The sequence below is a fragment of the Oncorhynchus mykiss genome, chromosome 8, assembly GCF_057628025.1.
Source record: "Oncorhynchus mykiss isolate SJ-2025 chromosome 8, ASM5762802v1, whole genome shotgun sequence".
NCBI classification, from domain to species: Eukaryota; Metazoa; Chordata; class Actinopteri; order Salmoniformes; family Salmonidae; genus Oncorhynchus; species Oncorhynchus mykiss.
The window spans coordinates 62491275-62516312 of record NC_143029.1 but is presented as its reverse complement, the minus strand read 5'-3'; the positions used below and the strand labels follow the sequence as shown (position 1 = coordinate 62516312).

At 41.4% G+C, this 25038-nt stretch overlaps 1 protein-coding gene across 1 annotated transcript in view; it reads right to left on the bottom strand.

The window, feature by feature from the left end:
* LOC110530265 (receptor-type tyrosine-protein phosphatase N2) overlaps positions 1-25038 on the bottom strand; it is a 155251-nt gene that overhangs the window by 77554 nt on the left and 52659 nt on the right. The window contains exon 13 of the mRNA XM_021613182.3: positions 23174-23253. Within this exon, the coding sequence (XP_021468857.3) occupies positions 23174-23253 (80 nt within the window). The remainder of the gene's footprint in view (positions 1-23173; positions 23254-25038) is intronic.

Genomic DNA, 25038 nt, shown 5'->3' with positions numbered 1-25038 from the left:
AGTTCCGACAATGCAGTAATAACCAACGAGGAATCTAACCTAACAATTCCACAACTACTACCTTATACACATAAGTGTAAAGGGATAAAGAATATGTACATAAAGATATATGAATGAGTGATGGTACAGAACGGCATAGGCAAGATGCAGTAGATGGTATTGAGGACAGTATATACAGTGGGGCAAAAAAGTATTTAGTCAGCCACTAATTGTGCAAGTTCTCCCACTTAAAAAGATGAGAGAGGCCTGTAATTTTCATCATAGGTACACTTCAACTATGACAGACAAAATTAGAAAAAAAAAATCAAGAAAATCACATTGTAGGATTTTTTAATGAATTTATTTGCAAATTATGGTGGAAAATAAGTATTTGGTCACCTACAAACAAGCAAGATTTCTGGCTCTCACAGACCTGTAACTTCTTCTTTAAGAGGCTCCTCTGTCCTCCACTCGTTATCTGTATTAATGGCACCTGTTTGAACTTGTTATCAGTATAAAAGACACCTGTCCACAACCTCAAACAGTCACACTCCAAACTCCACTATGGCCAAGACCAAAGAGCTGTCAAAGGACACCAGAAACAAAATTGTAGACCTGCACCAGGCTGGGAAGACTGAATCTGCAATAGGTAAGCAGCTTGGTTTGAAGAAATCAACTGTGGGAGCAATTATTAGGAAATGGAAGACATACAAGACCACTGATAATCTCCCTCGATCTGGGGCTCCACGCAAGATCTCCCCCCGTGGGGTCAAAATGATCACAAGAACAGTGAGCAAAAATCCCAGAACCATACGGGGGGACCTAGTGAATGACCTGCAGAGAACTGGGACCAAAGTAACAAAGCCTACCATCAGTAACACACTACGCCGCCAGGGACTCAAATCCTGCAGTGCCAGACGTGTCCCCCTGCTCAAGCCAGTACATGTCCAGGCCCGTCTGAAGTTTGCTAGAGAGCATTTGGATGATCCAGAAGAAGATTGGGAGAATGTCATATGGTCAGATGAAACCAAAATATAACTTTTTGGTAAAACCTGAACTCGTCGTGTTTGGAGGACAAAGATTGCTGAGTTGCATCCAAAGAACACCATACCTACTGTGAAGCATGGGGGTGGAAACATCATGCTTTGGGGCTGTTTGTCTGCAAAGTGACCAGGATGACTGATCCGTGTAAAGGAAAGAACGAATGGGGCAATGTATCGTGAGATTTTGATTGAAAACCTCCTTCCATCAGCAAGGGCATTGAAGATGAAACGTGGCTGGGTCTTTCAGCATGACAATGATCCCAAACACACCGCCCGGGCAACGAAGGAGTGGCTTCGTAAGAAGCATTTCAAGGTCCTGGAGTGGCCTAGCCAGTCTCCAGATCTCAACCCCATAGAAAATATTTGGAGGGAGTTGAAAGTCCGTGTTGCCCAGCAACAGCCCCAAAACATCACTGCTCTAGAGGAGATCTGCATGGAAGAATGGGCCAAAATACCAGCAACAGTGTGTGAAAACCTTGTGAAGACTTACAGAAAATGTTTGACCTCTGTCATTGCCAACAAAGGGTATATAACAAAGTATTGAGATAAACTTTTGTTATTGACCAAAATTTTCCACCATAATTTGCAAATAAATTCATTAAAAATCATAAATTACAGGCCTCTCTCATCTTTTTAAGTGAGAGAACTTGCACAATTGGTGGCAGACTAAATACTTTTTTGCCCCACTGTACATATGAGATGAGTAATGTAGGGTATGTAAACATAGTATTAAGTAGCATTGTTTAAAGTGGCTAGTGATATTTTTTTTTATATCAATTCCCATCAATTCCATTATTAAAGTGAGCTGGAGTGGTCACTCTGACAGAGCTCTAGAGTTCCTCTGTTGAGATGGGAGAACCTTCCAGAAGGACAACCATGTCTGCATCACTCCACCAATCAGGCCTTTATGGTAGAGTGGCCAGACAGAAGCCATTCTTCAGTAAATGGCACAACAGCCCGATTGGAGTTCGACAAAAGGCACCTAAAGACTCTCAGACCATGAGAAACAAGATTCCCTACGGTGAAGCATGGTGGTGAAGCATGGTGGTGGCAGCATCATGCTGTGGGGATGTTTTTCAGCGGCAGGGACTGGGAGACTAGTCAGGTTCAAGGGAAAGATGAACAAAGCAAAGTACAGAGAGATCCTTGATGGAAACCTGTTCCAGAGCGCTCAGGAGCTCAGACTGGGGCAAAGGTTCACCTTCCAACAGGACAACGACCCTAAGCACACAGCTAAGACAAAGCAGGAGTGGTTTCGGGACAAGTCTCTGAATGTCCTTGAGTGGACCAGCCAGAGCCCGGACTTGAACCCGATCGAACGTCTCTCGAGAGACCTAGAAATAGCTGTACAATAACGCTCCCCAGCCAACCTGACAGAGCTTGAGAAGATCTGCAGAGAAGAATGGGAGAACCTCCCCAAATACAGGTGTGCCAAGCTTGTAGAGCAATACCCAAGAAGACTCTAGGCTGTAATTGCTGCCAAAGGTGCTTCAACAAAACACTGAATTACTTATGTAAATGTTATATTACATTTTTTTTTAAATATCAATTAGGAACATTTCTAAAAACCTGTTTTTGATTTGTCATTATTGGGTATTTTGTGTAGATTGATGAGGGGGAAAACTATTTAAATGTATTTTAAAATAAGGCTGTAAAGTTACAAAATGTGGAAAAAGTCAAGTGGTCTGAATACTTTCATATTCTGTATATATGTTTTTTATTGCAATCACCTCAGGTTTCATTTGAAGCATATTTTTATCATTTGTTTGTTCAATTGCAAAGACATTGGCAACTTTGTATTTCGGCAGTCATAGATAGACAGATAAACAGTTTGATTATATGTTTAGCTTAGATCTTCTGTGTATAAAGTAATGCAGATGGGCAAAAATATTTAACCTTTATTTAACTAGGCAAGTCAGTTTACAATGACGGCCTACCCCGGACAAACTCTAACCCGGACGACGCTGGGCCAATTGTACGCCTCCCTAAGGAACTCCCAACCACGGCCGGTTGTGATACAGACTGGAATCGAACCAGGGTCTGTAGGGACGTCTCTAGCACTGAGAAGCCGTGCATTAGACCGCTGCGCCACTCGGGAGCCCAAAAACATGTTAAGCTTAAGTTCATCGTTAGAACCTTCGTAGGAGCTTGTTAAATCTAACAACGCACTTAGCTGTTCTACGAGTGGCCTGAGGCAGTTGATAAATAACTAGCATTTTCAAGTGCTACTTTACTAACAAAAGTTTTTGGAAACACTTCGGAGGTTGAACTCCTATGAAGGTTCTAAAGATGAACTTAACCTTAACATGCTTTTGGGAAACCAGGCCCTGGACAGTAGTGTTCTAACTGTTTTGGGAAACCAGGCCCAGACCAGTAGTGTTCTAACTGTTTTGAGAAACCAGGCCCAGACCAGTAGTGTTCTAACTGTTTTGAGAAACCAGGCCCAGACCAGTAGTGTTCTAACTGTTTTGCGAAACCAGGCCCAGACCAGTAGTGTTCTAACTGTTTTGGGAAACCAGGCCCAGACCAGTAGTGTTCTAACTGTTTTTGGAAATCAGGCCAAGACCAGTAGTGTTCTAACTGTTTTTGGAAACCAGACCCAGACCAGTAGTGTTCTAACTGTTTTGGAAAACCAGGCCCAGACCAGTAGTGTTCTAACTGTTTTGGAAAACCAGGCCCAGACCAGTAGTGTTCTAACTGTTTTGGAAAACCAGGCCCAGACCAGTAGTGTTCTAACTGTTTTGGGAAACCAGACCCAGACCAGTAGTCTTCTAACTGTTTTGGAAAACCAGGCCCAGGCCAGTAGTGTGCTAACTGGCTGCTATAGCTGTTCCTGGCTCATGCCTCTGGTGAAGTTGTGTATGTGTGTGTGTGTGTGTGTGTGTGTGTGTGTGTGTGTGTGTGTGTGTGTGTGTGTGTGTGTGTGTGTGTATGTGTTTGTGTGTGTCAGCAGCGTGAGATCCTACTAGTTAACGAGTGAACATATCAGCCTTGGCAGAGCCATTATGCATGACTTGGTCTCCTGCCAACAGTGGAGCCACGGCAGGGTGTGTGTGTGTGAGTGAGTGTGTGTGTGTGTGTGTGTGTCGTGTGTGTGTATGTGTGTGTGTCGTGTGTGTGTATGTGTGTGCTTGCATTTGGGTGTGTGTGTTTGTGTTTATGAGTACCTGCTTACATTTGTTTGCGTGTGTGTGGTGGGTTGAAAGGGGAAGGGGGTGGTGGCGGTGGCACAAAGATGGGTAGCACCTGGCAGAGGGGGATCCAATGGCGTGCACATGTGTCTGAAGGAATGTGCCATCACAGATCCAATGCACTACAGCTGTACCAAATCACAATATGCAAAGCTATGGACTCTGCACCACATCACAGCACTAAGGCACCATGGCTGCTTCTGGATTCACAATGGTTGCGTTACAAATTGTTTACTAAATGTTATACAATGTTTACACTTGAATATTGGGTCACCTCAACCTCATTTAATTAAGCCCAATGTTTATGATTAAATTACAGGTCACAGTAAATGGCTAACCAAACACACTGTTAATGACAGTTATTGCTGTTCTGATATACAACAAATCCATTATTAGACCTGAAATCCCTCAACTCACAAAAATCAGTTCTCTGCTGGAAAATCTGATTTGCATGACTTAAATTATATTTGGAAATGCAATATGGAGATAAAGTCAACAATAAAATTGTCTGCTGCAGCAAAGGTCAGTGATATGTCTGGGACAGGGGATTGTTGTCATATCACTTCTGGTTGTAATTCCACTAGTCAACACATCAGTGAGAAAAAACGACTTTCTCATAAGAAGACTTGGAAAGTGTTGCATTGGATCCTTGAAGCGCAAATAGCATTATATTGTCTATTATACTGGTACCAACACAGCATTTCACACAGGAGTAATACTAGTACTTTAACTGTGCCAAAACAGAAGAAATAACTCCGAAAGAGTATAAACAATGTCAATTAGACAAAAACTTTCAGTTTTCTCTGTTTTCTCATTAATCAGTTCATGCAAATACTGTATAACTTCCTAAAATCACTGAACACATCAGGTGCTTATTAGAGACAGGCTAACTGTTTAACTGTTTAATTCCAGAATTCACTTCCAGCATTTTAATCAATGTATTCATTTCCTGCGCTAATGTGTTATAATTTACACGCTAATGTGTTATAATTTATATATATACACACATGTTTCCTTGACAGAATAATTATTCTCCTCTTTGACTGTGCATTTTTAGGGGTCTGTACTCCTGAAGTTGATGACTGTTTTTGTGCTTGCCAGTTAGCTAGCAGTTATTAGCTGTTAACAGCCAATGGCCAGCAGTTTCTTACTGGTGATAAAAGTGGATGATTGCCATCATTTTTTTAAAGACATTATTGAATTATTTAACGTAACAAATCAAGCATTACAATTCATAAAACATGCATGGTAATTCATGGAATCCTCAAAAACTATTCATTTACATATAGCATTTTATTGAAAACGTTTATTTTCTGAAATGTGTGCCGTTCCCCAGTGGCAGTTCTAGCTTGTATGGCTCCCTGGGTGAACCACTCCCAACTGTCATTTTTATTCAGATATTTGGAATAACACAAATAAATAACCATAACATTTAAAACTTTATAAATATGAAAATATTTACAAAAATAAGGCTCATAAATATCAAAAAGAAGTAACAAAGACAAATAGAAACAAATTAGTGTTGATTTGGCACTGGAGCATCAATACATTACCCTTCCCCCAACACTGTCAACCAAGAGTCAAGACTAAACCGATTCACCTTGGTGGTGTGCAGACTGGTTTTATATTACTCTTAACCATTTCACACAAACCAGAAAAAATGCTACAATATGTCTGTGAAACTATATATTCACAGGATTATGAATGAATTGTGGTTTATTTGGTAGCATTTCATAGTGTGATTTGACTAACTGCATTAGTACTATACAAAGTTCTAGGTGCGCTATTTGATAGATTCCCCTGCTCCCTCTACCTTGGGCCTCGAGTGGGGAGACCTGAGGTCAACCTGCCCATCTCGTACTTCTGAGTGGGAGACCTTCCCAGGCAGTAGCCTGCCTAGCTCACAAACTAGAATCAGGGCGCCTACTCTGACAAGGTTAATTGACCCACAGTCCCACACGGTGACATATCACTGACGTGACATGCAAACGAGCAATAGAAAACCGATAGCGCAAATGTCACCATTCAGATTTTTTGTTGTACAGGCTCCCCATGCCGCCACTGCGTTGCCCGGCCATTTAAAGGGACAGGCGACTATTTAAGACTCAGCTTTTAATTGAAATTTTATGGGAAACAGTAAATACAAATACTCTTTATTTGTTTTCTGTAGAAAGATTCTGTGCAATATCCTGTCACTAAACTTTCACAGCAAAAAAAAAATGCTCGCACATTCCCAATACTGGTTTTGCATTATAAAGAGGTTTCATTTGATTCCTCAACCAGGTTTAGGCTCAATATGATTTATTTGCAGCATTATTGAAAAGTCTAGATTCTCCTCTACTATCATCAAGACTGCTAGTGTTCAACATGACATATACTGGCTCTCTAATTAAAAAGAAAAGCAACCTATTTGAACCTCACTTTAATATGTAATTGTTTTTGTTTCTATGCGTGTTTCATCATGTGATGTTGATGATGATCTGTTCAGCAGGTAGGGGGAACGGGCTGCACAGCTTGACGTGAGCCATAGACTGAATACCAAATCAAATTGTATTTGTCCCGTGCGCCAAATACAACACTAATTCCACTAATTAGCTTTTAACAAGGCACACCTTTTAATTGAAATGCATTCCAGGTGACTGACTACATAATGAAGCTGGTTGAGAGAATGCCAAGAGTGTGCAAAGCTGTCATCAAGGAAAAGGGTGGCTACTTTGAAGAATCTAAAATATAAAATACATTTTGATTTGTTTAACACTTTTATTGTTACTACCGTGCCTCGCGAAAGTATTCGGCCCCCTTGAACTTTGCGACCTTTTGACACATTTCAGGCTTCAAACATAAAGATATAAAACTGTATTTTTTTGTGAAGAATCAACAACAAGTGGGACACAATCATGAAGTGGAACAACATTTATTGGATATTTCAAACTTTTTTAACAAATCAAAAACTGAAAAATTGGGCGTGCAAAATTATTCAGCCCCCTTAAGTTAATACTTTGTAGCGCCACCTTTTGCTGCGATTACAGCTGTAAGTCGCTTGGGGTATGTCTCTATCAGTTTTGCACATCGAGAGACTGAAATTTTTTCCCATTCCTCCTTGCAAAACAGCTCGAGCTCAGTGAGGTTGGATGGAGAGCATTTGTGAACAGCAGTTTTCAGTTCTTTCCACAGATTCTCGATTTGATTCAGGTCTGGACTTTGACTTGGCCATTCTAACACCTGGATATGTTTATTTTTTAACCATTCCATTGTAGATTTTGCTTTATGTTTTGGATCATTGTCTTGTTGGAAGACAAATCTCCGTCCCAGTCTCAGGTCTTTTGCAGACTCCATCAGGTTCTTCCAGAATGGTCCTGTATTTGGCTCCATCCATCTTCCCATCAATTTTAACCATCTTCCCTGTCCCTGCTGAAGAAAAGCAGGCCCAAACCATGATGCTGCCACCACCATGTTTGACAGTGGGGATGGTGTGTTCAGGGTGATGAGCTGTGTTGCTTTAACGCCAAACATAACGTTTTGCATTGTTGCCAAAAAGTTCAATTTTGGTTTCATCTGACCAGAGCACCTTCTTCCACATGTTTGGTGTGTCTCATAGGTGGCTTGTGGCAAACTTTAAACAACACTTTTTATGGATATCTTTAAGAAATGGCTTTCTTCTTGCCACTCTTCCATAAAGGCCAGATTTGTGCAATATACGACTGATTGTTGTCCTATGGACAGAGTCTCCCACCTCAGCTGTAGATCTCTGCAGTTCATCCAGAGCGATCATGGGCCTCTTGGCTGCATCTTTGATCAGTCTTCTCCTTGAATGAGCTGAAAGTTTAGAGGGACGGCCAGGTCTTGGTAGATTTGCAGTGGTCTGATACTCCTTCCATTTCAATATTATCGCTTGCGCAGTGCTCCTTGGGATGTTTAAAGCTTGGGAAATCTTTTTGTATCCAAATCCGGCTTTAAACTTCTTCACAACAGTATCTCGGACCTGCCTGGTGTGTTCCTTGTTCTTCATGATGCTCTCTGCGCTTTTAACGGACCTCTGAGACTATCACAGTGCAGGTGCATTTATACGGAGACTTGATTACACACAGGTGGATTGTATTTATAATCATTAGTCATTTAGGTCAACATTGGATCATTCAGAGATCCTCACTGAACTTCTGGAGAGAGTTTGCTGCACTGAAAGTAAAGGGGCTGAATAATTTTGCACGCCCAATTTTTCAGTTTTTGATTTGTTAAAAAAGTTTGAAATATCCAATAAATGTCGTTCCACTTCATGATTGTGTCCCACTTGTTGTTGATTCTTCACAAAAAAATACAGTTTTATATCTTTATGTTTGAAGCCTGAAATGTGGCAAAAGGTCGCAAAGTTCAAGGGGGCCGAATACTTTCGCAAGGCACTGTATATGATTCCATATGTGTTATTTAATAGTTTTGATGTCTTCACTATTATTCTATTCTAAAATAGTAAGAATTAAGAAAAACACTTGAATGAGTAGGTGTGTCCAAACTTTTATACACACATACATCAGTACAGAGTCAATGTGCGGGGACACAGGTTAGTCGAGGTAATTGAGGTAAAGGTAAAGTGACTATGCATTGATAATAAAAGTGAAGATACCTTTTGGACCTAGACCTGGACCTCTCTGCAACTGCACGGTACCGCTTGCTGTGCGGTTGCAGAGAGAACAGTCTATGACATGGGTGGCTGTAGTCTTTGGCAATTTTTAGGGCCTTCCTCTGACACCACCTGGTATAGAGGTCCTGGATGGCGGGAATCTTGGCCCCAGTGATGTACTGGGCCGTACGCCTTACCCTCTGTAGTACCTTGCTGTCGGTGGCCGAGCAGTTGCCATACCAGGCGGTGATGCAACCAGTCAGAAGGCTCTCGATGGTGCAGCTGTAGAACTTTTTGAGGATCTGAGGACCCGTGCCAAATCCTTTCAGTCTCCTGAGTGGGAATAGACGTTGTCGGTGATCAGGCCTACCACTGTTGTGTCATTGGCAAACTTAATGATGGTGTTGGAATCGTGCTTGGCCATGCAGTCATGGGAGAACAGAGAGTACATGAGGGGCTGAGCACACACCCCTGAGGAGCCCCCGTGTTGAGGATCTGTGTGGCAGATGTGTTGTTACCTACCCTTACCACCTGGGGGCGGCCCGTCAGGAAGTCCAGGATCCAGTTGCAGAGGGAGGTGTTTAGTCCCATCGTCCTTAGCTTGGTGATGAGCTTGAGGGCACTATGGTGTTGAATGCTGAGCTGTAGTCAATGAATAGCATTCACACGTACACTACCGTTTAAAAGTTTGGGGTCACTTAGAAATGTCCTTGTTTTTGAAAGAAAAGTATCCCGGAGTCGCCTCTTCACTGTTGATGTTGAGACAGGTGTTTTGCGGACTTGTGAGGAATCTGTTTCTCAAACTAGACACTCTAATGTAATTGTCCTCTTGCTCAGTTGTGCACCGGGGCCTCCCATTCCTCTTTATATTCTGGTTAGAGCCAGATTGTGCTGTTCTGTGAAGGGAGTAGTAGACAGCGTTGTACGAGATCTTCAGTTTCTTGGCAATTTCTCGCATGAAATAGCCTTAATTTCTCAGAACAAGAATACACTGATGAGTTTCAGAAGATAGGTCTTTGTTTCTGGCCATTTTGAGCCTGTAATCGAACCCACAAATGCTGATGCTCCAGATACTCAACTAGTCTAAAGAAGGCCAGTTTTATTGCTTCTTTAGTCAGGACAACAGTTTTCAGCTGTGATAACATAATTGCAAAAGGGTTTTCTAAAGATCAATTAGCCTTTTAAAATTATAAACTTGGATTAGCTAACACAACATGCCATTGGAACACAGGATTGATGGTTGCTGATAATAGGCCTCTGTACGCCTACAGTATGTAGATATTACATAAAAAATCTGTCGTTGCCAGCTACAATAGTTATTTACCACATTAACAATGTCTACACGGTATTTCTGATCAATTTTATGAAAATGTGCTTTTCTTTCAAAAACAAGGACATTTCTAAGTGACCCCAAACATTTCAACGGTAATGTAGGTGTTCCTTTTGTCCAGGTGGGAAAGTGTAGTGTGGAGTGCAATAGAGATTGCGTTGGACCTGTTGGGGTGGTATGCAAATTGGAGTGGGTCTAGGGTTTCTGGGATAATGGTATTGATGTGAGCCATGACCAGCCTTTCAAAGCACTTCATGACAACAGATATGAGTGCTACGGGTCGGTAGTCATTTAGGCATTAAAGGCATTACCTTGGTGTTCTTGGGGACAGGGACAATGGTGGTTTGCTTGAAACATTACAGACTCGGTCAGGGACAGATTGAAAATGTCAGTGAAGACACTTGCCAGTTGGTCAGTGCATGTTCGGAGTACACGTCCTGGTAATCTGACTGGCCCTGCGGCCTTGTGAATGTTGACCTGTTTAAAGGACTTACTCACATCGGCTACAGAAAGTGTGATCACACAGTCGTCTGGAACAGCTGGTGCTCTCATCATGCATGCTTCAGTGTTGCTTGCCTCAAAGCGCGCATAGAATTCATTTGGTAGGCTCATGTCACTGGGCAGCTCATAGCTGTGCTTCCCTTTGTAGTTTGTAATAGTTTGGAAGCCCTGCCACAAGCGACGAGCGTCGGAGCCGGTGTAGTACGATTCAATCTTAGTCCTGTATTGACACTTTGCCTGTTTGATGGTTCGTCGGAGGGAATAGCGGGATTTCTTATAAGCGTCCTGGTTAGAGTCCCACACCTTGAAAGCAGCAGCTCTACCATTTAGCTCAATGCAGATGTTGCCTGTAATCCACGGTCACTGTGAGGATGACATCATTGATGCAGTTATTGATGAAGCCAGTGACTGCTCTAAAAATTGTCTAAGACCCCAGTCACCCCAGTCATAGACTGTTCTCTCTACTACAGCATGGCAAGCGGTACCGGAGTGCCAAGTCTAGGACAAAAAGCTTCTCAACAGTTTTTACCAACCAAGCCATAAGACTCCTGAACAGGTAATCAAATGGCTACCCAGACTATTTGCATTGTGTGCCTCCTCCCAACCCCTCTTTTTACTCTGCTGCTACTCTCTGTTTATCATATATGCATAGTCACTTTAACTATACATTCATGTACATCCTACCTCAATTGGGCCGACCAATCAGTGCTCCTGCACATTGGCTAATCGGGCTATCTGCATTGTTTCCCGCCACCTGCCAACCCCTCTTTTATGCTACTGCTTCTCTCTGTTGATCATATATGCATAGTCACTTTAACCATATCTACATGTACATACTACCTCAATCAGCCTGACTAACCGGTGTCTGTATGTAGCCTCGCTACTTTTAAAACCTCGCTACTGTATATAGCCTCACTATTGTTATTTTTCACTGTTGTTTTATTCCTTTTACTTACCTATTGTTCACCTAATATCTTTTTTTGCACTATTGGTTAGAGCCTGTATGTAAGCATTTCACTGTAAGCATACACCTGTTGTATTCTGCGCGCGATACCAATAATCTTTGATTTGATATGATTTGATGTGGTGTACTCCTCAATGCCATCGGAAGAATCCCGGAACATATTCCAGTCTGTGCTAGCAAAACAGTGCTGTAGCTTAGCATCTGCATCATCTGACCACTTCCGTATTGAGCAAGTCACTGGTACTTCTTGCTTTAGTTTTTGCTTGTCAGCAGGAATCAGGAGGATATAATTATGGTCAGATTTGCCAAATGGAGGGTGAGGGAGAGCTTTGTACGTGTCTCTGTATGTGATGCAAGGGTGGTCTAGAGTTTTTTTTCCTTGGGTTGCACATGTACCATGCTGATAGAAATGAGGTAAAATGGATTTAAGTTTCCCCACATTAAAGTCCCTGGCCACTAAGAGCACACCTCTGGATGAGCATTTTCTTTTCTTTTTTGCTTATGGCTTTATACAACTCGTGAGTGCTGTCTTAGTGCCAGCATCGGTTTGGGGTGGTAAATAGACAGCTATGAAAAATATAGATGAATACTCTCTTGGTAAATAGTGTGGTCTACAGCTTATCATGAGGTACCCTACCTGAGGCGAGCAAAACCTTGAGACTTCCTTAATATTAGATTTCGTGCACCAGCTGTTGTTTACAAATAGACACAGAACGCCACCCCTTGTCTTACCGGAGGCAGCTGTTCTATTTTGCCGATGCACAGAAAACCCAGCCAGCTGTATGCTATCCATGTCGTCATTCAGCCACGACTCGGTGAAACATAAGATATTACATGTACAAAATAAGTTACAAATAACGTGCAAAAACACACACACAATAGCACATATTGGTTAGGAGGACGTAAAACGGCAGCCATCTCCTCCGACGCCTCTCACTGCTCCCTCTAAAGTGCACACATTTTTACAGCCCTGCTTGAAGGCAGTGCACTACATAATTAATAGGGTGTCATTTGGCATGAGTCCATACTGACCTATAACAACTATGGCATCACCCGCACCGATCAATTTGAGACTCAATCAGGGGTTGAGAATGAACTGAAGACTGGTCTCTCATAAGCCATACATAATTCATCCCTTCTTTTCTTTCTTTCGTGATGGGAAGAAAAAGAAACCCTTTGATTCTCCCAGACAGATCTGTACTTGACCTTTGTTAATGCATCCAGTGGAAAATACTTGATCCATTAACGCAGAATGAGTAGAGCAACGTCCATATAGTTCAGGTAGGAAAACACATGGAGTCAGTACAACCTCATACGAGAGAAATACAGGTCAAATGCATGTGTACATGCATGCTTGATATGATCAATATGGATGCTTCCATAGTCCAATAGGGCGCTTCGTAACATATGTTTGGTATCTCAGATTGTTGTGGCAATTCTCACACAGAAACTTCATTGCAGGAAGGATCACAAACCATTTTTGAGAAAACCACGATGAAAGTGGCCATTTTAGCCCCTTGTTAGACCTATACATGCCTCTTGTAAGACCCTAAAATCTGTGAACCATACATGATACAGACAATATCTTTGCGTCATTATTATTATTGTGCTCTAAAATATCAAGGATATGTCTTCCCTCTTGATTCGGAAATAAGAAAATGTCACATTAATTTATTCAACATAAAACATTAATATGAATATCTCAAAACTACCCTTTTTGATTTGATTCATTTTAAGACATTATTTTGAACAATTTACTCTACAAATACGGGGCGGTGGGTAGCTTAGTGGTTAGAGCGTTGCAAAAAACCGAAAGGTTGCTGGATTGAATCCCCGAGCTGACCCCTGAACAAGGCAGTTAACCCACTGTTCCCCGGTAGGCAGTCATTGTAAATAAGAATTTGTTCTTAACTGAATGCTTAGTTAAATAAAGGTTTTTAAAAAATACATCACATTTCCAGAGTGGGCTCTCTGCTAATTCTGAAGGTATTATCAATTGTATGAGCACCACCAACACAGTGAATGGGAAAATAGATTCAAAGGGAACTCCCTCTGCTGGTGACTTGCTGAATGTGCAATCCTAAAGGAGGGCTGTGATTGGTTAATGACCTATAATGTCAATTTCTATGTAATAAATGGGTCAAATCATTAAAAGTACCAGAGCCCACTCTGTAAATGTGATCTGTTTGAGGAGCATATTGTTACAAACCATATGTCAAAAAAATTAAATGCCTGCACTACAGACGTCTATATCAGTCTTCTACTTTGTGATTTTTATTTATATATATATATATACAGTGCCTTGCGAAAGTATTCGGCCCCCTTGAACTTTGCGACCTTTTGCCACATTTCAGGCTTCAAACATAAAGATATAAAACTGTATTTTTTTGTGAAGAATCAACAACAAGTGGGACACAATCATGAAGTGGAACCACATTTATTGGATATTTCAAACTTTTTTAACAAATCAAAAACTGAAAAATTGGGCGTGCAAAATTATTCAGCCCCCTTAAGTTAATACTTTGTAGCGCCACCTTTTGCTGCGATTACAGCTGTAAGTCTCTTGGAGTATGTCTCATCAGTTTTGCACATCGAGAGACTGAAATGTTTTCCCATTCCTCCTTGCAAAACAGCTCGAGCTCAGTGAGGTTGGATGGAGAGCATTTGTGAACAGCAGTTTTCAGCTCTTTCCACAGATTCTCGATTGGATTCAGGTCTGGACTTTGACTTGGCCATTCTAACACCTGGATATGTTTATTTTTTTAACCATTCCATTGTAGATTTTGCTTTATGTTTTGGATCATTGTCTTGTTGGAAGACAAATCTCCGTCCCAGTCTCAGGTCTTTTATATATATATATATATATATATACACACACACACACACATATATATATATATATATATATATACACACACACACACACACACACACACACACACACAGTGGGGCAAACCAGTATTTAGTCAGCCACCAATTGTGCAAGTTCTCCCACTTAAAAAGATGAGAGAGGCCTGTAATTTTCATCATAGGTACACTTCAACTATGACAGACAAAATGAGAAAAAACAAATCCAGAAAATCACATTGTAGGATTTTGAATTAATTTATTTGCAAATTATGGTGGAAAATAAGTATTTGGTCAATAACAAAAGTATTTTTTAAATCCAATTTTTTCATGGGGTGCTGCAGCACCCCTACTTCCCTTGGCTATGGCTACACACACACATATACATACATACATACATACATACATACATACATACATACATACATACATTCTGTCTGGCTCTCTAATCCCACTCAGAATCTGGAAGGAGTACATTAATTATAGACAAAAAGCAGAAGTACAAAAGCAGGGAGGGGTCCTTTGAAGATGTAGACCTAAATGTCACCCAGCAGCTTTGAAGTTTCTGGGCTGACTTTGTCTCTCTGCTGGAATACATAAAACACTCTAAAACAGAAAGAGAGAAGCCCCAGCACCCGGCTTTCAAGGGACATTTCATGTTGGCTCCAACCATCAAACGAGAGTTGAACCCTCTCCTGCTCGCCTTGTGCCGTAACCTTATGGAGATACCTCTAACTTTCTATACCAAGCAGCCATTGCACTGTATGTACCAATATGATTTTATCACTCACTCAGTCAGAACACAGTGACATTTGTGAATCACACTGTAGAACATATTGTGTACAGATGTAGCATCTTAATTTGATCACCCTGTTGCAGGTGAAATGTCCTGTAATGCAGGAAATGTAAAAATTGTAGTGTATTTGAGGTTAAAAAAGTTCTGAAGTAATTTCCACTTTGAAATGTCAGACTTGATTTTCCCTTACGAAAACTGTGTCAACCCCTAGATTATTTTCCTGATGTAGCAAACTGGCTCAAATTAAGATCCTACATCTGTATCACAGGAGGCTGCTGAGGGAAGAACCGCTCATAATAATGGCCGGAATGGTGCAAATGGAATGGCATCAAACACCTGGAAACCATGTGTTGGATGTATTTGATACCCTTCCACCTATTCCGATCTAGTCGTTACCCTGAGCCCGTTCTCCCCAATTAAGGTGCCACCAACCTACTGTGATCTGTATAGCTATAAAACTGATAACATAATGTTGAAGCCATCAATCATTATGTGTTACTCATTCAAGGACAACATTAATATTTTACTAAATTAGGAAATTACAAGAAATATTTATTATTCTGAGAACAGAATAGTACATACGGATAATGTACATTCCATCTTTGTAGTAGCCTACTGTATCCATGCAACTTCATTTACAACATACTGTATAATACAGGGCACCGCATTAGTCTGTCTGTCTTGACTATATGAAGGTTTTTCAAGGCGAACACAGCTAGCTGGCTATATGCAGCAGGGAGGCAGACAGCCTAATCCTAGTGAGTCCCTCTCCTCTCCTCTCCTCTCCTCTCCTCTCCTCTCCTCTCCTCTCCTCTGCTCTGCTCTGAGGAGTGGATAAGGTGATGTAGAGAACAGAACAGCACTTGAATGTGGCTGTAATCAAGGTCCATACGCTGAAGTGGGCCAATCAATTCAGCTGTCTGCTTCTGTTCTCATCAGGGATCTCAGAGCCCACTAAGAGAAGCTGGATACTGCCTACAGATGTAGCATCTTAATTTGAGCCAGTTTGCTACAGTAGGAAAATAATCATGCAGCAACAGGAAATATTAAATATTATGTGGATTATAATTATTGGACATTTTTTGAACGGGTTGATACATTATTTCGTTGAAAATTACACAATTTTAAACCTTGAATACACCCCAAGTTTGCAATTCTCAGCATCAAAATAGTGATCAAATTAAGATCCTATATTTGTACTCAGGCCACCAAAGGTGAGCGAACAACAGGAGCATTTTATTAGCCTTTAATAACATTCTTCACTAGAGTGAGAGAGATAGAGAAGCCAGACTAGGAAGTTTGGAGGAACGTGGCTTTATTACAGACCCAGAGAGAAGACTCCGTCATGTCTGACATGAAGAGGGCCTCAATCATATGGGGGTTTTATCCATCCTACAGTAAGAAAATAGTGATGGAATGCTAAGTCCCAAAGGGGGGTTATGTAGAAAAAGCTGAAATCCTTTTAAAAATCATTTTTTAGTTCAGATTCAGAGCTTGTGATTGGAGGAAGCATGGGAAAGTTATGCTGCTTTAAAAGTTGCTAAACGTGTTGTCCCACTTAGGATACCAGTAGGAGAAAATGCCCTTGAACGATTTGTTGAGTGCTAGAGAGGTCTTCTTTTTTTACACCCATCTCTTTAAGAATTAACATGTAAACACATGGCCAACAGTCAGCATGGTCATCACCTCCATTATTTCAGCCAGTCTAGTCTAACTAGGCTCATAATTTAACATTTTAATTCATATTTACAGATCCCATACAAGTTTGTAATGAAGGCACATGTTCAAGAAGGCATTTCTGCCCTACATGTTGTGTTATGTCATCATCTTCCTTATATGAACTAGGCCTACATCCAAGCTTAGAGTATTTATTTACACATCCCACACATACTGCATTTCTCGCACAGAGAAACAGACCGCAGCGACACAGAATTTTCCCTCTCCCTCTCCAAGCCAGCCAGTCCATTGCCTGCCCTGGAATGATGCAAGAGTGCTGCAAGTGTGGAGTCAGGCAGCAGAGCCAGCAGAGAGAGCTCCAGTCAGTCAAGCCATCTGCAGCACAAATGGGACTCTATTCCCTAATATAGTGCACTACTTTTGGCCAAAGCCCTGGTCAAAAGTGGTGCACTTCATTCGTAAATAGGGTGCCATCTGTAGGAGGCATGAAGCCTGAGCTGAAGCTGGAGTTCCAGGAGCAGGGCCAACACAGAGGCTGCATCCCAAATGGCCCCCTATTCCCTACATAGTGCACTTCTTTTAACCATAGCCCTATGGGCCCTGGTCAAAAGTAGTGCACTGTATAGGGAATAGGGTGCCATTTGGGATGCAACCTACGTAGAGCTGCCAGCTGTGAGAGAGGGACCCTGAGAGGTCTGCCCAGAGAGGGCTGGCTGAGGACCATGACGCCCACGCTGCCACCGCTGCTAAACAAACTCAGCTTCCACATAACACCTGTGATGATCCACCCTCTTCACAGCAGGACTCACAGATGCTCCCAAAGCTCTAGAGGATTCCACCCCCCACCCCAGCTCTCTCTGAAGTCAGACCAAAATAACCACAAGCAACTCTGAACTGCAGGGGACACAAAAGATTGAGGTATCACTCTCACTTTCACAAAACACTACCACCACGCATACGCCGATAGACAATAGAGATAACGCACCAACCCGTGTCACAACAAATGACATCAATAAACAACTGTTTTTGTCATTTCATTTTCCCCCAATTTGATTTTGAGCACATTTTGGCCAACAGGTTGCTATTAGCTACTAGCTAGAGAAAATCCAGAATTGATTATCCTTCAGCATGAGATGAGAATTGATCAACAGGCAAACTAAATGAAGTTAACTTCAATGGATCTGGTGGCTCCTGTAGGGCTTAAGTGGGCCCATAGTCCCATTGGGGAGACTTGTTTCCAATGAAATCACACAGGAAATCAATGGAGACAATTAAAGGAGTGAATCCAAACAGAAAGTGCTGATGACAAAGTCAGGGTTTGTCCAAAATGGCAGCCAACTCCCCATACAGTGCACTACTTTTGACCCCCTTTTGCACTGACCCTTTTGATCACATACACTGCTGCTACTGGTTATTATCCTGTAGCCTAGCCACTTCACCCCCTACCTATATGTACATATCTACCTCAATTACCTCATACCCCTGCACATCGACTCAGTACTGGTATCCAGCGCATATAGCCAAGTTATTGTTTCTCATTCCTTGTGTTATTACGCTTCTATATTTTTTCTATATGTTTCTCTCTGCATTGTTGGGAAATGTCCGCAAGTGAGCATGTCACTGCTGGTCCAAATCAAATTGATTTGGATTTGATTTGGATTTGATTTGGGACTGAGCGGCTACTGATGATGATTATGTGAAAGGGCACCAAGGATCAGCTGGCTTGGGGGGGGGGGGGTAGTATGTTCTATACACTAATGTGTTCAGCTTCTGTATATTGTATGGTTAAAACAGACAAGCATACAGAGATCTAGGAAGAGGACAAAATGCTATGTCATTTGGAACTTTTCCAGGAAGGAGTAAGCACGTGACTTCTCTCAGTTAATGCAGAAAGACCAAGCTGATGATAATGAAAACCAGAGAAGCATCATTACCACAAGATTTGTAATACAATGTCACAAATCTTACGTTGCACATCAGCATCATGTGCATATACAGTCACATGGAAGACAATAAATCCCGTTAAACAGGTATACATAGTATTTATTAAATTTCTCTCCGCAGTAGAACACACATACTTAGGGTAAGTGAGTGCCCTAAAAGCTACGCCCTAAGACTGAGCTAACCAGAGGTTGAAGGCTTTCTTCACATCACAGGAGAAGAGAAGTTAGATAGATAAACCACATTGCTTTTTCCTAAAGAGCCAGCTAATAAGATTTGACATTTTAACAAGTGTTAAAGCTGAAGTGAAGGTCAGAGCTGTCAGCATTATGAGATCTATGCTAAACCACTCAACCGTGAAAAGAGAGAGAAAAAATACAACCATGATCAGAGGAATTGGGGTCTCATTTCAACTCCGGTGATCAGAAATGACTCATGGTTCATAGTATATTCAAGGCCATCAAGGTTAGGACTACCAGATACAGGGAGGGAATGAGAGTGAATAGGAATGTGTTTTAAAGTAAACACTGCCCAACTGAAAGTGTTGCATCTACTGTTCAGTGTTCACTCTGGTTGAATACAACTGCCCAAAACAACACCGCTCTACAGAGCTGTCTGCAAAAGTGAGGAACTGACAGAAGAAAAACTGGTTCGATAGATGTATGTGAACTTGATCAGAATGATCACCATTTACTTGCTTTTTAAAAAGTGTGTCAAACATAGAAACTCAGCCATTCAACGATACCAATTTGCGAGGGAAAACCACCATAATAACTTACTGAACTGTTTGTGACCTCTGTGACACAGAATTATTTCCATGTCAAGACACAAATCAAACCTCAGATATTACACTCAGCCAGTGAATGAGTAACTAGCTATTGTCAGGGAAGACAATGCATGTTCTCCTCTTCATAGAAAACACAGGGGGGTCAGTTTAACGGTCAATAATACACATTCAGTCAAACCAGTTAGGCCATTAAAAATATCTTTGACTAAATAACATTTTAAGTGGATACAGTTTGCAGACAACTTATTTCTGCATTCTATTGTGGACTTTATTGGGGACCTTGCTTAATGTGCTAATTGCGCGGCTGGCTGGCCTGACCCTGACCTCCAGCCAATTGAGGAGCCTGGTTCTCACGGCCGAGACGCACCACTGGAAGTGGTTTTTGGGTCTGCCACTCCATGGCTCCACAGCATGCATGAATAGGCCTGACAATGAGGGTCATCACCCCACTGCTCACCATCTTGACACCCCCCTGACAATAGCCTTTGCCTGGCCCTGGGTTCCTAACAATGGCCGGGTATGCGTGACAGGAGCTCCACAAGCTCCACTCCAGGGTTCTTTACTCAGCAGGCCATGGCAATACGGGGCAGGCCAGGGCAATACGGGGCAGGCCAGGGCAATACGGGGCAGGCCAGGGGCTGAGTCCCAAATTGCACCAAATTCCCTATATAGTGCACTACTTCTGACCAGAGCCATATAGGCCCTGGCCAAAAGTAGTCCACTAGATATTTAGGGATCAGGGTGCCATTTGTGACACAACTAGGGCCGTGCTGCTGCACCCCAGACAACCAGCACAGTCCTCTACCCTCCTCCACTCTGGCCCGGGACGCCCAGGAGGCTGGCTCTCTATCGATCCAGTATTGTTCACATGGAGCAGAAGAATGCTAATGTTCTATGAGGTAAGACTGACTCCTTTGTCCAGTGTCCAGCCAGTCCAAGGCTTCCCGAGGCCCTGGTCAACAATTGTGCACTGTATAGGGAATAGGGTGCCATTTGGGACATAACCAACATTTTTTATATGTATCTTATAATAATGGTATTTTAACACACCTTATTTATGGTAGCTATGATGTCATATTGTCTTACAGTGCCATTTAAATTAAATAATGCGAAGATGATTAAAATTGAATCATTTAAGTTTTGTCTCCAACTGCTTAAAACATGGGCACACAGATTTCTCCAATGCGTCTGGAAGAAACTGTAAAATGATGATAAAATGATGCCATTACAATAGCCTTGTAATGCTTAACGTCTCAGAAAAACCACATCAACTGGGGCTATTGAAATAATCTTTGCCGATACTCTTGTTGAATATGACAAATTATGCTTTAGAGACAGCAGCACACCCACACTACTGCACTTAAGTTAAGAGGCAGCCGTATTTCATTTCAAGTGCGGTTCTGTCAACTGCATTAATACGAATAAAGGCTCATCCATGACCTCTCAAAACAAGTTAGTCCGGGGCTGGAAATGAGAAACGAGGACACGAACACGAACAATAGCACTTGTGAAACAGGACGGGGGTAGCCATTACACAATCACTTGATCAAGAGTGTGGAGTTCAATTATCAAAACTGTCATCACTAGACGAAGGGAAAAAAAATAGATTTATCTATTCAAGCTAAACTTACTTTGACAGAGCAATTTCCCTGTGTGTGTGTGTGTGTGTGTGTCTGTCCCCTGCAATTCGTATGATACATAGGTATCACATTAACACGTCATAGGCAATGGCAAAATGTGTAGAATTGCAGATAATTAGCTTCAACGGTCGACTTTGGGCCCAAAAAAACAGTCTAACTCCTCAATTTTCAAACAGAAATGGGGTGTGCCTTTGGTGGTTCATCGATATGTCATGCATGCTGCAACCCACGTAACTAGTTCATTAGCTAAGATAGCCACTTGTAGCTAGCCAGTAACTCCTCCAGTATGTATTGATGTCATTTCACAGGATTTGTTTTTGGAGGGAAGCTGAGATTGGAAAGAAATGGCACTTCTAAAGCTAAATAGCCAAAAAATATTTTAAGCATTAAATGACAGAGTATGATGGTGCATTGATCAGTTATACAGTTTAAAGCTGTTATTTTAGCATTTTTCCCCCCAAAGTCGACCTTTAAAGTAACTGTCCAGTGTTTCTAGATTTCTATGATATTTGAACTATAGTCAAACTAATTACAATATGAGTGAAGTAGTTTTCCATCCCAAAAAGAGTAATTAAGTATGTTAAAAAGCAGCTGTGTTGAAATGGTGTGGGCGTACCCCAAAAGCAGAATGGTGTGGGTGTATAAGGTCACAAAAAATATTAACGAGAGTAGACCACTGATTGACCAGACATGATCCCTTGTGAGAAAATAGCAAGCATTTTTTAAATGGTCTGTTTGTTTGTTTAGGTGGTCATTTTTCTCCAATTTATGCTTTGTCCACAAATACCAGTATAGGATGAGTCAACAACATTATCTGGGTGTGAGTTCACAGACTATGAAGTTTTCACTGGACAGTTACATTAGAACTGCAACATGTTCTGTCAGCGTCATGGCACAATGCGTAGAGCTGCTGGAAATTAGCTTTAAAACTGCAAACATTTATCTCATCCTCATGGCAAAATGTGAAGAATAGTATGAGATTAGCTATAAAACAGAAAATGTTTCTCTCTGCCCCATGATTTTTTTTTTTTGCAGAATTGCAGGAAATTAGCTTTAATTAGCTGACTAAAATTGTAGAATAGCATTATAAAACCACACATTTTTCTCTCTGCCCCATTGCAAAATGTGCAGGAAGTCAGCTATTTTCCCCAAAAAAATTAGTTTTCCCTAAAAACTAATCATGTTTTATTTTGGGGGGGGGGGGTTGGGGGCCCTTCCACTTTTATTGTTTTCCCCTCAAAATACCACTCAAGAGAGGCATAATAAATCAAACGGTGTAGAATTGCTGGAAATGCGTTTTAAATGTCGGGGGTGGAGGACCCCCCCCCCTACTGTTCGCCCCCCACCCAATATCTACACCACAATTTTGCCATTGGTATGATATGTAACACATTCCAATTCGTGGAGAAAAACATTATCTTCTTATATAAATATAAATATTTTCTCATAACTGTTGAAGCAGCCTTGTATGTTTGTCAGTAATGATAGCTATATACAAATACAGCTATTCTCTTCTTTCCTTGGGGGTTCCTTGACAATGCATACCTGTATTTCATTCACCAGAGAAGAGTTGTGATTGGTGCAAGGGAGGCTTCCTAATAACGCGTGCGGATGTCACTTAGATTTGACTCTTTCTCCCAATAGCACATCTCCATTATCAGGGGTCTATACAGAGAATTTTCAGTATGGAGCTATAAAAAACTGTGGACCAGTTCTCTGAGAGTAAACAACAAAATCTTGGATATTTGAAAAAGCTAAAATGTCCATTTCAGTTCCAACATGCTCCACTAAAGCACAAGAGATTGCTTTTTTTGCAATATATATATATATAACATTTAGCTATCAGAGCAGCTCAGACCAACCTGCTACGTTGGCCACATCTGCAGTGCTGACATTCTGGGTATTAGGTCGTACTCTGAAGGTCACAGCTGGGCCCACCACTCTGTAAAAAAAACACACACACACAGTGAGATGAGACACTCCAGACATGATCAACGAGAAATACATTTTTTACATGGTGGTAAAGCATTGTTTTTCTGCCCTCTTGCCTTACAAAGAACAGACCAGGTCATTAACCCAATGAGTCTTCTAACCCCTTTTAAACAGTGTGTGTGTTTGAGCTACAGACTTCTGTGTAATTAACGGGGGCTGAGCTAGAGCGTTGTTTGTGAGACAAGGGCAGATCCCGAAGGGGCCCAGGGCCATGTCTTTTTACAAAAACGACCATAGAGGCAAAATGGTTTGAGCTACAAACTATGAAAAGCTGAGACTCCTACGAACATGAACTATGATGCTCACAAGCAACAAGCAAATGACACTTACAAGGTACACAAGAGTCATTAGAAGAGGTACTTCTACATAGAAGATCATAGGAAATCCCAGGACAGAGTGTCTATAATACTGGTATAAGCTCACATAGTTGCTATCACAAACTCCAAACAGCTGTCACTGACTAGTTGGATATTCATTTCCCACGAAGTAAAACAGTTCTGTACTTACAGCATTCATATAAATGTATTTTTATCAGGTTTTTGCTTTGGCAGACCTTGTTTTTTGTATTGACATTTGTCAATTAAACTCGTGAATGCAGCTGTTTATGTCAAATAGTTTTGTGCTGTACGTGTAGCCCTGATTGTCCTGGAAATAAAATGGTTAAACACTTCAGTGTGAGGCTAAATGTAAGGGCTGGACATGCAGATAAATGAACGTCAGATAAATGAAAAGCCCATTTTTCCTGGGGTCTCAGGACTGATAGTGTTAAATCAGAGCCGTACACACACAGTGATTGAGTAGTATTTTACCTCTGGCTACCCCATAAGCTGTTAGAATCCCTGTAGCCAAAGGAGCCGTTTCCGTAGGATACCTCTTGAATCTCAATGTGCCTCTGAGTGTTTTACAAACAACAAATGACAAGGAGGGTTTTGGTCTCGGATTAGGTACACATACTTTATGTGTGTCCCTTCACCGACAGTCATAGGGACAATTGCTTATGTACAGAGCTTTGTACATTTTGTGTGTAATGAAAAACGCAGTGCAAATGAAATGTACAGATATTATTTTTCCCCTCACAACGTATTTCCAAAGAGAAAATCTAGGGTGGACACTGAGCAAATACTATTCATGCTGTAAAAATATATCTTGAGCTGAAAAGTACTAAAGGTGATTGAAAGAGGGCGAACCACCCAGAATAAAACCAGGTTATGGCAACCTACTGAACATAAAGTGTTTTGCAGTACAGTATGTTGAAGTCAAAGAATGTATCCAGCCAGGAGGTTAAGGTATCGAGCAATGTGTGGAGGATAACCTCAACCAGCAGCCAGCCTTTCAACCACTCTATGATATTCACCCCCGTAACACTCTAGATGTATAGATTTTTCACATCTATTAAGAGTTAGATCTATTAGCGGTTGAAAAGGAACATCACTCAATGTGACTTCATAACACATTGATATGTTTCCTGACCTACGCCAGGGGCGCCATCCGGCCATTTTATTTTAAAGGGGGCACAAAGTACGTGAGGATGGAGGGGATTAATTGAACATCTGAAAAAGAAAAAAAAAAACACGACAAATGTGAGGGGGCATGTGCCCTTGTGTCCCATATGGGCATGACGTCTCTGAACTATGCCAACCGCCTCCCAATTAAGGTTTTTCAAAATTCAATACTACAGCAAAAGTAAATAATGTACTTGTGATTTTCAAGCTGAAGCGCATGCTTTCTTCAGCAG